This window comes from Microtus pennsylvanicus, chromosome 1 (assembly GCF_037038515.1).
Source record: "Microtus pennsylvanicus isolate mMicPen1 chromosome 1, mMicPen1.hap1, whole genome shotgun sequence".
Classification (NCBI taxonomy): domain Eukaryota; kingdom Metazoa; phylum Chordata; class Mammalia; order Rodentia; family Cricetidae; genus Microtus; species Microtus pennsylvanicus.
This window is the reverse complement of record NC_134579.1, coordinates 173,943,321-173,958,137: the sequence shown is the minus strand read 5'-3', so window position 1 is coordinate 173,958,137 and position 14,817 is coordinate 173,943,321. Positions and strand designations below refer to the sequence as shown.

General features: G+C 42.9%; 1 protein-coding gene across 4 annotated transcripts in view; it reads right to left on the bottom strand.

Moving 5' to 3' along the window:
- The window catches only part of Dse (dermatan sulfate epimerase), a 57,784-nt gene that overhangs the window by 7,844 nt on the left and 35,123 nt on the right, over positions 1-14,817 (bottom strand). For all 4 annotated transcript variants that reach the window (XM_075945615.1, XM_075945595.1, XM_075945604.1 and 1 more), the window contains 2 exons: positions 3,256-3,509; positions 698-937 (listed from right to left, as the gene is read on the bottom strand). In XM_075945615.1, coding sequence (XP_075801730.1) covers positions 698-937; positions 3,256-3,509 — 494 coding nt within the window. The remainder of the gene's footprint in view (positions 1-697; positions 938-3,255; positions 3,510-14,817) is intronic.

Below are 14,817 nucleotides of genomic sequence, written 5' to 3'. Positions count from 1 at the left end.
GGGATTAAAGACGTGCACCACTACCACCCGGCTGTGACTAAAGTTTTATACCATTTTATTGTTTGGTTCTGTATATTCTGTGCCATTTACTCTAATACAATATTTAATCAGATATGCACATAATGGTATTTCACTGTAATTTTATTACTTTTTTTTTAAAAAAAGGGTTAAAACTTCATTAAAACCAGGTATATATGTTTACCTTGCATTCTACCACTGAACTACACCTCGGCTCAATGAAACACTCAAAGAAAATACTAAGCTTCAAATACTATATATATATATATATATATATATATATATATATATATATATACATATATACACACAATCTACCATTCATTTCAAGTCTGTAGAGTTTGAATTAAAAAACTAAATCCCAAATCTACCATCGACCTAAGCTTGGACCTTAGAAAAGAAACTGAAGTACAATTATCTTGTTTAGGTTCATGAAAATGAGTTTATGGCTATCAAGTTTAAATATATAGCGAAAGTTCCAACCCTTAATACTGAAACTAGCAAATCTTCATGCTAGCTCCCAAAATGTTTGATTTCTATGTAGCTCTTAACTTTTTCTTTGGATGAAAAAGAAACTTTCACCTCAGTAGACAAGCCCTCCTGCGCGGCTCATATCTTTGTCTATTCTAGCTCACGATCACAGTCAAAATGGTGAAATGTTTCTCCCTCTTCATTGTACCTGGCAAGATGGTCCTGTACATGAAGGCAAAGTGTTGCTTCAGCCACGGGTGGCCAAAGTGGTTGATGTCAAAGTGCCTCTGAACGAGAAACATGTACTGGAAAAGCGATCTAGTGGTGTAACTGCCGTACGCCACTCCTTCATAGAGCGAGCCATCCGTCACCTCTCGCAGCAAGACCAGAGACTTCTCCATGATGGTCAGAACTTGCTTGGTCCACAGGTAGGCCTCTTGGAGGTACCCTGAAGGAGGAAACAAGGACTCGTGGCTGAAGCAGAACATGGATAAAAACACGGCCAAACAAAGCACCGCAATCCATCCGAGCAGTTTTTATTATTACAAATCACATTTTGCAATGCTCCCAGTTTGTCAACATGGTAAATGACAGCCTGTTCCAGTTTGTAGTAAGTCCATGATAAAGGCTCAGACAGTTCTGAATACAGGCCACTTATCAACTAAACAAACTTAAACTCTCAAGTGAGGATCAAGGAATTTCCCAATTTTTATCAGACTAAAGTGACACCTACCTCGTATCACAACTTGGCACTTAACTTCAGAAAAAGTTTCCCTAAAAACTTCTCAGAAAGGTTTTCTGGAAGTCCATCACTTGGCAAAACTTCCCATGTTCACACTAACCCGAAAAGAGTGCTGTAAATGCTAGCGATACTTCTCTCAATTTGTCCCATCACAGAAGGCGACTCTAGTCCTTCTGTGCTTTCAGATTCCAGATGGAAATCTAACAGTGAGACGAATCAGCTGGGAATCCTGAGGTGGTCAGGGGCAAGGTGCACGGCCGTGTTCAAGCCTTTCTTCACATGACCACATTGCTTGATTTTCCCACTGAAGATTACTTATACAATCTTTGGATAGAGAAACATGGACTTTCTAGAATTCTTGCACTTAGGTAACAGTATCTCTTCATGTTACAATCTACACAGCACTGAACAGAACCTGACTTAGTCCTTTCCACAAGCCAGTTACCCCTTGCTGTCCCCAATCCACAGAAAAGCTGGCTTATCTGAGACCTTGGGCGCCTGGCTCAGAATGAACAGAACTCTGGTCTGAACCATGGCTTGACGCCATCCTTGTTTTGGTGGCTCCCTATGCCGGGATAAGGATGAGCTTCTAAGACGGGTGGAGCCTGTGTTTACGCCACAAGCATGTGTGTCATGTCTGTCTGACCACACTACCACAGGCTGCTGGGCAATGGGCTAGTTGGTAGGGTCAGCGGTGACTCGGGTCCCAAGATAAGCCATGTCCCTCAGTCCCTAAGGACCCTCTTACTCTCACACTTTGTAATAGAGGTGACAATTAATTGTAGTCTGGCTCTTGCTACCACCCAGATCCCCACTTTCCAGCAGTCCTCCTACCCTTTCTCATCACCAGTCCCTAAAGCCACAGTCCCTTTCCTTCCCTGTGTCCTCCATCTCCAGCCAGACAGACAAACGATTAAAGCCTGGCTATGGTTTTGTGGATATCACACTACCTGACTCCCTTTTTGTTCTTTCAGTAGCTGTTTCTCATGACAGTGTCTACCAACATACTCTGCAGACTGCAGAACAAGTTATCCAGGACAAGATTCAAGTTGTCAGTAGAAGCTTTTCCTGAGACTTAACTACAAGCGATGGTTGACCAACAAAACAGAAAGAAAGCTGGGTGCTGCAAGTTCTTGTTGGATAATCTGTAAAATGTTAATTAATTAATTCTTTTTCTCTCATTTTTTTCCTTCTTCTTTCCTGTCTTCTTTTCTTTTTGAGACTGAACCTAGAGGCTTACACATGCTAGGAGACCCTACCATTAGGGTACATTCCCAGCCATATAAAATAATACTTATAGGCAACATGAATAGGCCTTAAGTTATTCTAGATTTTGAAGCCCCAATGATATTTTAAATATTTTAATAATTTACTGTGTTTATTGATGTTTTCCTTAAATAAAATCTTAGCCACGGATTTCCACAGGGGTCACAACTAAATTAGAGTCATAAAAGTAATGGTACATATTACACAAAGTAACTACCAGACCACGAAAACTGCTTCCAACTCTGACCCAAATTATCTAGGCTAGGTGTTCTGACAGTTTCTTTAGGTGCGTGCGTGTGTGTGTGTGTGTGTGTGTGTGTGTGTGTCAAGAATGAGGGGGTGACAGCTGTACTTGGTTCATGCTTGTGCATGCTGGGAATATGCATTTCAAATTTAAAAGCTTTTAAAGCTTTTGTTTATTCCATGTTGACAATCTCCTACCATCGGAATTCCTTAAAAGAATGAAAGCTCCTCGCTAATCCTGTGTTGCAGGGGTGTGGTCTGGGACGGTTATTGGCCAGCATTAGAAAACCTGCAGGCTAGTATCACTAGCTGAAATGTTAGATGTTATGTGTCCTTAGTAACCCAAGAGAAGCCCTAGATACTACTTCATCTGTGGCTTAATTAGGATGCAAGTATAAACACGTTCCTAAGAATAGTCAGAAAAAAAATGCCCATGCTTCCATCATGGCAGCTCTGACTGACACTGGCTCAGGCAAGGCCCTCCGTGGCTCTGTTAGCATCACACATACACACACCTTGGTTCATTAGAACGAGGCTCCCAGTGAGTAAGGCCATGCAGTTGGTGGGCTGATGGTTGTGAAGGTACTGGAACCCCCATCCTCTTCTGTACGAAGTTTCGTACATGTAGCTTGAGGCATTGGCAATCACTTCGAGAAATGTCTCCTGTTGTGTCTTGCTCAGGTAGTTGTATAAGAAGTCATAGGCAGTGGCAAAACCCACCAGGGAGTGGGCAAGCGGGACTTCATCCCAAGGAGCATCTTTTACCAACCTGTAAAGAAAATAACCCACAGCTGAGTGCAGGCCTCACGACTTTCATCAGGCTTCACAAAGGGGACAAATGCAGAGATAAACCAAGAGGGCTAAGGACCCGTAATGGACCTTAGACTCCAGCACAGATCCAGTCTCGTGTGCGGATAACAGAGTGAACATGCCTCTCTTTTCCCAGGCTTCTGGTTACACTGAGACTTTTTGGATGTTTGCTTTTTCTTTAGATTTTCCATTCTTGATGAGAGGTAGATGAAAACACTCAGGCATATAAAAAACAGAACATGTAATAGCAAGCCCCCTTCCTACTTGCTGCTCTTTTGGGTGCCTTGTAAAAACAGATGAACAGGCATATTGATCTCATTTTCCTCAGCTGATTAACATGAAGTATGGTAGCCTACATCATCACAGTCTGGACAGAACCACAAGGTCAACACCATGAAGGGAGGAGTGGCTAAAACACTGAGGAGACTGACTCAGAGATGAGGAGAGGTGACCTGGTCGTCCTGTCAGAATTTCAATGCTCCTCTGAAATGAAGTTCCACCCCCTCCCCTTGTTTTTCTGATTGTGTGTGTGTGTGCGCACATGTGTGTGTCCCATAGGAGAATTCAGTTCTTCAAAAGGGGTCTTTTCTCTGTTCCATTCACAATTGGATCTCCAACCATAGAATTGCGTGTGGCACACAGACAACTCTTAATAAGTGGTTTTGGAAAGAAAGGAAAAATGAAGGAACTGATGTCCGAAACCAGGCCACATTGCTTACAACAATTATGTGGTCTTTATGAAACCAGGCATTTGGCAGGATCTCTTTGCATGTATAATAATCTCATCATTCCGATTAGCTGTCCTGGTACCACAGCCTGGTACTGAAAGACAAAGTCTGATGTTTCTTATTCATTGGCTCCTATTAAAAAATGATATCCTCTGTGGCCATTCTGCTTGCCAGCATTGTAATGCTTGGAAAAACATTTCTGCTTCTAGAAACAAAACAAAGCGTAAGACTATGCCATTGTCAGGGAGTGGGGAACAAGTGACTGGCGAGACTGGCAGGCCACATGATTTGTGCCCAACTCTGTGTCATCGTATCCTATAATGATGCATCTACAAATAGCAGTGTCCACACCTAGCCGCGACAGCGCTGTTGTCAGGAGCTTGCTAGCACCGGTCAAGTCCTTACACACCTGTGTAAACAATTACTCTACTGTTACAAATAGAACATGGGATATCATTCCCAACCTTTGTAAAATATTGCAGTGCTAATTTCTCTCAGGTTTTCTAGGTCCTGGGCATTCTAGTTTGCTCGGTTCAAGCCGTTTCCCACTCAACAAAGCACGCCCATAAAGTTGACGGCACCGTCATCCCAGCATCATTTTCAAAGCTGGCCTGTGATAGCTGCAAGTGTAGGCATTTATCTGAATCCTTCCCCTAATAGTCTTATCCAGCCTCAACTACAGAGAACAGCAATAAGACTGTACTTTTATGGTCATAGAAACTAATGGATGCCCATGGATGCAACAAAAAGATAGCTCTTAGTCAATGTGATCTGGGCAGTAGCTAATCAATTTACTGAGAAGTCTAACTAAGTGGGGAATTGTTAAGAAAATAAGCAGACATTTATACATTTTCTTTCACCTTATAGAATTTATCAATTTTCTTCCACCTTCCTGACGCTGCGACCTTAAAGAGGAGGTTCTCCACCTTCCTAATACTGTGTGACCTTAAAGCATAGGTTCTCCACCTTCCTAATGCCACAACCTTAGAGCAGAGGTTCTCCACTTTCCTAATACTGTGACCTTAGAGCAGAGAGGCTCTCCACCTTCCTGACGCTGCGACCTTAAAGCGGAGGCTCTCCACCTTCCTGAGGCCGCGACCTTAGAGCAGAGGCTCTCCACCTATTCCTAACACTGCGACCTGTGGATTTTATACTGCCACGAATTTTTACAGAACTAGTGTAGTTTTAGTGTAGAAGCAAAGGCAAATACCCATAAATATCTGAAGCAATTGCTCAAATCCTTTTCAAGCACACAGCTGTGAAGCTACGTTTACTTTATGCACATCAGCTGAGAAAGCAGATAAGCAAGGTTTGTAAGAATGTGAAACCAGCACCTCCCCTTTCACAAAGTACTTATTTTATTCCTGAAAGTCTTTATTTCTATCACTGGAGCTCAAAGGTAGAATGCTTTCCTGGCATATGTGAGCCCTAGGTTCAAGAAAAAGACAGGAAGAAAAAGGCACAAGTATTTTTCCAAAATTAACATCCTAATAAGATCAATTTTTTATTATAATAATTTTATGTGTAGACCACTTTGTACTATCACAAATGCTTTCTGAATTAACAATCACGTACATTAGACAGTAGCAGACAATCTATGAAGTTTATATTGCTTCAGATTTGAAAAATTACTTGATTACATAGTGATAAAAAAGAAGTCTGACAATAATGTTGGTGTGTATATTTCCTAGATCAGATTTTAAAATGTCAAAACTACTCAGCTTCAATTTTTCATATAGTTTTCATTGATGTAGATAGTAGACAGAATATAATTATCTGGAAAATACCAATATTTAGCATTTGAAGGCTCATAGAACATATATAGATTTTCCTAACGTGGTCTAGCTTGGGCTGTTGTAACAAATGGCTTCAACGGCAGAAATGTAACTTCTCGGAGTTCTGTAGGGCAAAGTCTGAGGTCAGTGAGGCGGCATGACGAGATGCTCCTGGGACCTCTCTCCTTGATGGATGGATCTTGGACACCCACCCCACCCACCCCCGTCTCTCTGTGTTCTCACAAGGTTTTTCCTGAGCTTCTGAATAGATGCATCAGATTAAGAGGGAGCACTCAAATGTCAGTTCTCATAAGGGCACTAATCCCATTATGAGGGGCCCATACCCATAACCTCATCTATATCTAGCTACCTCTAACATAGTCACATCATCAAAACTGTCCACATGAGGGCATAATCTTTATCATGAAATTTGGGGGGGGGCATAATTCACATCATGGAAACTGTTTATTTTATTTATATAACTACTATTAACACAAATGCTTAGAATAAAGGAACTTAGGTATTTCAATTATTATTTTATCAACATAGGTGATCATTTTTGTTAGTCAATTATACATAAATAAACATGGGTTCCATTTCTTCACATCTGTGACAACATTTGCTGTTAATAGTATTCTCTTTTTTCTTTTTCTTTTTCAAGGTTTATTTGCACAGGAGAGCTGGCTTAGTACCAGAGGACATATCACTACACTATACCTTCAAGGCAAAAATGGTTTTACAGATGTGCTTAAGGACTGTGTGATGGAAGTTAGTAAAGACTGGCATGTGTATGGGTCCTTAAAGGCAAAGAACCTTTGGCAGTGGTTAGGAGATGGAGCTATGGAGCAGAAGCAGAGAGACATAATATCATGTTGACAGTGGAGGAAGAGAACCATGAACAAGGGGCACAGAAGCTACAAAAAATTAATAAGGAAAGGAATCCTGCCCTACAGTAGAGGAACTCAACCCTACTAAAACCATTTTGAGTTGTATAAAGTTGGAAAATAGTACTTAAAATGGTTCAGTTGCCAATAGCTTTTGCCTTGTTAAATTATGCATGCCTAGGCCAATGAGTTCTCAGTTAGTCATAATCTGGTTCCAGTGTGTAAGTCCATCATGTTTATCTTGTGCATAGCTGTTCTAAAGGATATTATTTTGTGTATTATATGTCTGTAATGTACATTGAAATATTATGTAAAACATAAGACCCACGTATGGATAATGCAATCAACCATCCAAGTGTCAAGCCAACAAAAACACTAAGTAAACCATGAATAGTTAAATGAAATGCAAACACAATATTAAGTTATTAAGCCTGTAATGTACCTATAAAATGAGCTGCACTGCAATTAGAAAGATGTAAGAATTCTTTTTAAGACAATGGACCTGTGCAAGAATGTGAGGGAAGACGTGTTTATTGTCTTATGATTTTCTGTAACCACCCGAGAGAACGACAAGAGAGGCCTTCTCCCTCAGAGCCTGCTGAAGGAAGCAATCCTCTGATATACCTTGTCCTCAGAGTCCCATCTCCCAAACTGTGAGAGAATGCACTTCTGCTGTGTAAGCAATTCATCTACTCTTAGAGCAGCAACAAACACAACTTAAAGAGTCCGGCACTGCAGCTCTCTAGAACCTGCTCCATTCTTTCTTCATGTGCTTCCTAACATTTGGCTATTACCCTATACACTTTAATGTGCGATCCACTAACATAAAAAAAAATCACAAGACAATCAGAGGCAACAAAACTCAATTCTGCTTACAATTATAATCAAACTGATACATCTTTTTCTTCTTAGGGCAAAAATCTGTATTGGTTATATTTGTATTGCTGTGATAAAATACCCAACAAAAAGCAACTTAGGGGGCTGGAGAGATGGCTCAGAGGTTAAGAGCACCGGCAGCTCTTCCAGAGGTCTTGAGTTCAATTCCCAGGAACCAGAAAGTGGCTCACAATCTATAGTGAGGGGGATCTGGTGCCCTCTTCTGGTGTAAAGATGTACATGCAGATAGAGCACTCACATAAAATAAGTAAATAAACCTTTTTTAAAAAAGCAACTTAGGGGAGGAAGGGATTATTTGAGCACACAATTCCAGGTTATAGTCCATCACTGTGAGGAAGTCAAGGCAGAATATTGAACAGCTAGTCATGGCACATCCACAGCCAAGAGCAGAGAGAAATAAATGAACACATGCTGCCTTGCACTTAGCTGCATTTCCACACTTACATGGCCAAAGACCCAGATCTAGGGAATGGTGCTGCACACAAGGAATGGGCTTTCTCAGCTCAATTAAAGTAATCAAGACAATCCCCAGGGTATGCCCACAGGCCAGTCCAATCTAGACAATCTCTTACTGAGAGCCCCTTCCCAAGTGGCTATAGATTGTGTCATATGGACAATTAAAACTAACGATCACAAATACAGAACCAAACCTCACCATACAAGGATGCAGCAAGCAGAATCTTACCTCCTCGGGACACCCTCTCAGAAATGGCATAGTCACCTGTTTCTCCCACTTCAGAAGGATTCATCACAATTCTTCTCTTCCTGTATGATTTTTTTGACAGTTTTACTAAAGTGGTACACAAAACTTCATAAAATCTAGGAGCCTTTTGAGAACAGTGAGTGGAGTGTGCCTGGTTCTATTCTGAGCATCAATAGAAAATGATATGCTGAAACATATCCCATTCCATCCTGGAAACCTGAAATGTGCTTATCAATCACAGACTTGGGCCATTTTTTAATGGGAAAAAAAAGATACTTTTCAGTGTATTTGGGGAAGAAGCATTCTAAACCAGAGAATTACGGAATAAAGAGACCATGAAAGAAGGGTGAGGCCCCTCACTGGAGATGCTCAGGGAAAGGGATAGTAAAACAAGAAGAATCATGTGTTCATCAAAATGTTAAACACAGTTTTCAAACTACAGATTATTAAATAAGCATTTAAGTTATGACCAGCATGTTTTAATGGAACCCAATGAAATAGAATGGAATGAAATGAGAAACAGTAAGATTACAAAGCATACCTGTCTTAGTCACTTTCTATTGCTGTGAAGAGACATCATGACCAAAGCAATTTAAAAAAGAAAGCATTTAATTAGGGCTTGCTTACAGTTTCTGCATGGGAGTTCATGGTCATCATGGAATGGAACATGGCAGCAGGCAGACATGGCACTGGAGCAATTGCTGAGACCTGATATCTGGTCCACAAGCAGGAGGTAAAGAGAGACTGGGCCTGGTGTGGGGGCTTCTTGAACCTTAAAGCCCTCCCATAGTGACACACCTCCTCTATTCAGGCCATACCTAAGCCTTCTAAAACAGTTCCATCAACTAGGGAGCTGCCATTTGAATGCATGAGCCTATGGGGCCTTTCTTGCCCAAACCACCACATTCCACTCCCTGACCCAATAGACTTATAGCCATATCATAACACAAATGCATTTTGTAATCCAACTCTCTGAAGCCAACTAAATGAGCTCATGGGGCCATTCTCACTCAAACCACCATGATTAAATTTAAGAGTCATTTTCTCTACACACACACAAACACACTCTTTTCAATATATATATATATATATATATATATGTAAAATACATTGTGTTATGATGCATATTTTGCATTTTTCTTTAAGCCATACTTTAATAGGTCTGAAGTTAACTGTCTTTGATATCCTGTAAGTAGTTTGATAGCCTGTAAGTAGTTGTGTCTTTCAAGCACAGAGTTTCCCAGCAGAACCTGCTGCTTGGGAGATGCTTGGCTGAAGCTGATGTGGTCCTGACACTGCAGCAGAGGGTCTGAAGCATATTGGGAGCCTACCATGAGGTCATTAGGAAGAAGGCCAAGAAAGCAGAGAAGCTCAGAACGTCCAGAGCAGAGAGCATAAGGCGCTGAGCGGTGGTACAGATGCAAGCACACTACCTGTGCCCAGCAGCCAACCTGAGAAAGGAAGATAGAATTTATCACTTGTGTTAAAAACAAGGAGGACATCCCCAGCCTGCAAACAATTCTTTTTTATTTCCTTAGAAGCACTTTACATTTGAAATGAATAATGAAATTGTGCTTGTAGCAGCAACTCCCCAGGTTTAAATCTAAAGATACTGAAGATTTAGATCTAGTCACATTGAAAGTGAAAGTTGACCTCTTTGTTGAATAACATCACATTCTCTCATTTTCTCTAACCACATGGCAGGACATCTCTAGCAAGGAAAACAATCAAACAAACCCAAAAAACAAAACACAAACACTGTATAAGGGACTAGAGCTAATATATGATCATAGTTATATGTGTGGGTTTTCTTTATTCTCCTCTTTCCTTTTCTCTGATTTTTCTTGTAATAGTGAATTCACTGCCACTGAGACTGGAATAAACTAACAAATGCTCACTACACTGTTCCAAGCTCAAACATAACTTGCGGCTCATCAAGCACCTTTTCTTTCCCATCTGATAGATCCCCTACTCCATCATCCCTCTAGGGGGAGAAGCATGATGTTTCCTTTGGCCTTTAATGGCAGAAAAGGATCTGAGGGTGCCAATGTGGCTGGGGAGCATGCACAGCTGCCGTGCCCACGTGGCTGCGGCACCCACATAGCTGTGTTGCTGTGGCTACAGTACCTACATGGCTGCAGTGTGCATGTGGCTGCAGTGCCTGACTTCTTCTCATTCTTCCAGCTGTTATTCACTAGTGACTTACTGCCGCAGAACCACTTTAATTAAATCTGACCTTTGAACTTCCCTTCTGGATATGTTTCACCATCCACAAAAAAATGATGCATATTATATTTAAAGGCGCATTTCCTATTTCATAATGTTTCCTGGTGACAATTCTATGTATGCATGCTGAAACAGCTACACACACACACACACACACACACACACACACACACACACACACAATTGCAACACATACACAGGCAAATCGACGTACTGAAAATAAAGTCTGAGGAGGTGAACTCGGCAGTGTCTCAAGAGTCCACAGGCACATTAAAGCTCAGTATATCCAAAGCCTGCTCTCAGAATACTCCAACAGTTCCAAGTATTACAAGCTCAGTGATGAGCGCTCATATCCCTCCAGCATCTGAAACAAATTATTTGCCCCCTGTGGGTCCCAGATCTATCTATCCATTCTCATCAATGTTAACTTCTTATCATGGGATACCAGGATTTTATCTGAATTAGCTTACAAAGGCCTAACACTTTCCAGCTTGACCTCTCTTCTACTCCTATATGTGAGCTACATGAGAAAACACCAGCCAATTCTGTCTCAGAACAGAAGATCGACCGTGCATCTGCAAGATCAGAACTGAACTGGGTCAAGCCACAGCGTCTAGTGGAGTTGCCCAATGAACCACTGTGGGTGTGGAGTCCGCAACGTTCAGACTGTGAGAAGGTAGGCAGGGCAAAGAGTCCAAGTTCCTTCCACAAAGTGGAAAGAAAATGAAGGGTGCAGACGGAGTAAAAAATGAGCAAAGATGGGGCTGAGTGCAGCTCAGAGGCGGAACGCTGGTCTGCAAAGCCCTCTTACATCCTCAGCACCTACCCAACTCACGCATTCACACCTCAGAAAAGGGGCAGACAAAAGCCGGATGTTGTGGCAGGCACCTGCAATGGCCATACATAGTGGCTAATGGAGAAGAATCACTCCAGAAGTTCAAGATGAAACTAGAAGATAGTGAGACAGCTCATCCCCACTCCCCCACCACAAAACAAAGTGTGCAAAGATTTCACCTTCACTGAACTAGCCAGAAGCAGGGTAAGATGACTGTAGAAGGCTCTTGCTCTTGCTCTCTGTCTCTCTGTCTCTCCCCCTCCCCCCGCCAGAGGGGCTGTGACTGGGATCCCCAGTTCTTGACTTGTATTATAGCTGCCACACATTGTTCATTTGGCATTCTTTTATTTTGCAATGAAAATGTCAGGCGCACACGGGCCTTAACATTGCTCTTAAGAAGAGTCCCAGCTCCTTCACATGGTCTTACAGCAGCTGCCTCTGGAAGCTAAACCTCACAGCAGACCCCTCCCTTCCTGTCGTAAATTTTCAGTTCCTTAAAAGCACCCTTGCATTGCCAGGCTCCTAGGCATCAACTGTTTTTGCCTGGGACAGTCAGGCATGGTTCTCTCCTTCCGTCCCTTGATTTTTGTTCTTGTCCCAGCTAGAAAGTCTTGCCCCATGGCTTCAGGCCTCAGCCAAGCATGTCTTGAACTTGGCTGATGATATTGTCATCTGCATCAATACTGTCTATTAGTGTCTCTCTTCTATCAAAACCTAAGAACTCTAGGCAAGACAGATGTGCAACTTGTGCTTATGTTTATGTTCGCTGCTTAGCAAAATGCTTAAAATTGAGAGTGTTGGTGATTAACTTGCATGAAATAATGTATTTATTACAAATGAAATTGTCTTTGTTGGCATTGATTTGTAAAAGGGTAAACATACAAGCAAGAGAACAGAGCTCACAGTAACATACAGCTTCGTGTCACACAGTTGTTATGTGACAGTTTCCCTGGAGCGAGCCAACATATCTACTCACCCCAGAAAGGGGGTCGACAACAAAGTAATGATTGCACCTATTTCCAAACTGGTGAGCCAATGAGCTGCTGTTGGGGTCAATAGCAGGAGCATGGTGACTCAGAAGCAGCTGCTGCAACACCAGAAAGCTCAGCCTAACATGGGTGATGTGATGATTCCCTGGGGCTCTATCTGCAGCTCCACAGTCCCTGGAGCTCTCCACACACACTCACAGGTCTCCGGAACTCTCCACATACACCCAGAGGTCCCCGGAGCTCTCCACATACACCCACAGGTCCCCGGAGCTCTCCACACACACCCACAGGTCCCCAAAGCTCTCCACACAGATACACAGATCCCCGGAGCTCTCCACACAGACACACAGGTCCGCAGAAATCTCTACACTCCCCCCCCCCACAAGTCCCCGGAGCTCTCCACACAGACACACAGGTCCCTGGAGCTCTCCACACACAGCCACAGTCCTGGAGTACTTCACACACACCCATAGTCCTAGAGTACGTCACACAGACAAACAGGTCCCTAGAACTCTGCACACACACACACACACACACAGTCCCTAGAGCTCTGAACACATGAACACACACACACAGAGAGAGAGAGAGAGAGAGAGAGAGAGAGAGAGAGAGAGAGAGAGAGAGAGAGAGAGAGAGAGAGAGACACCCTGGCGCTCTACACAGAGGCCCACAGGCCCTGAAGTTCTCTATGCAGCTCCAGTGTGAACATCTCTGCCTCCACCCACAGCAACTGTTGACTCTGATGCTGCTGGGTAGAGACCTCAAAACTCTTCCAAGTTTTTGTTCTCTGGCACATACGACCTTTTTAAAACCACCCTGCAGCCTTGGAGCCTTTTGTACAATGTTACAATTTGGTCAGTTATTTCCATTGGGAAGAACATACTTTTAGCAAGAGTGTTTCATTAACTCACTGAATCCTCTAAACTACAATCTGAGATAAACATATTATTTAACTTCAACTTACAGAATAGGAACTGATCTGAGAAGCTAAGTAACAGGCTCAAGGTGGCAGAGCTTGGACACACACAGGCAGTCTGGTTCTGTAATCCTAGGCCTTCACTACAATGACGTAGAACCTCCTACTTTGGAACACCCTAACCATTCTTTTCAAAGGCAGGAGGAGGTGGTTTTAAAGCGAACACACCAAAGCTTTGCAATGGGAACACGTATGAGATGAAGGACTCCAAGGCTCAAGGGTTCTGGGAAGAGAGAACACTGGGAGAAGAGCATTGCAAAGGTTCTCAGGGAACCCGAAACCCTGGGAACTAGGATGGAGAGCAAACCCTGACGGTCCTGCCGCCTCTATTTCTGGAATTCCAGGTGACAGACTAGAGCAAAGACTGGTGCTGGCTGGGCCTTCAGAGTGAAGGTGGGGCCAAATACACACAAGCAGTCACAGTGTGCAAGTCTCCAAATTACATTCCCAGCTGCTCGAAGCCTCAGGATTTCTGCTCTTGGCAAACCCAGTTACCCATTTGGAGCCAAGTCACTTGTTCCTTCAGTGTCGCTTAGAGGTGTCTACAGCCGGTACACTATGATAGGTCCTCAGGGTCCTCAGTAAGTGGACAGGCCAATGAGGAAGACGGGCATATCCACCAAAAGCTATACTTCAGGTGAGACGTCCTACAGAGCGTCTGAAGGCACTGTCAGGGTAGAGGCAGAGCCCAGAGGTTTCTGGAAAGGAGTTTCTGTGGGACATGCACTCAGGATCAAACAACCAAATATGTGCTCTAGTTCTTAGCACAAACCAGTGTGCTGAATTAAAACAAAACAAAACAGTCAAGAGAGCTGCAGGAGATGTGAAGCTGGATACACATCACGAAGGAAGCAGTTAAGCCTAGTCGTGGAGTCTGGTAGTCTTGGAAGTAAGGATATGGGTGAGTCTGGCTTTCTGCAAGAAGAAAACTTATTGCTCAGGCCCAGGTCATACCTGAAGACGGCAGTGCAAGCTGTCTCAGGGGAGACAACATGACAGTCACTAAAACAATAAAATTACAGAATGTTTAAAAGTCAGAAGAAGACAGAAAAGCTGCACTTTCCGGATGAACCCGTTTTGTGGTGAGGGTGGCCATTCACCTTCATTCAATAACCACAGAACCAACCTCAACAAACTGCGTTGAAGAGTCAAGGAAGAACAGTGGGAGGAAGAGGGAAAACAGGCGTGGGCAGAGCACAGCAGGAGACGAGTGGAAGACTCTGAATTTGTAAGCAGCGGCATGGGCTGTCGTGT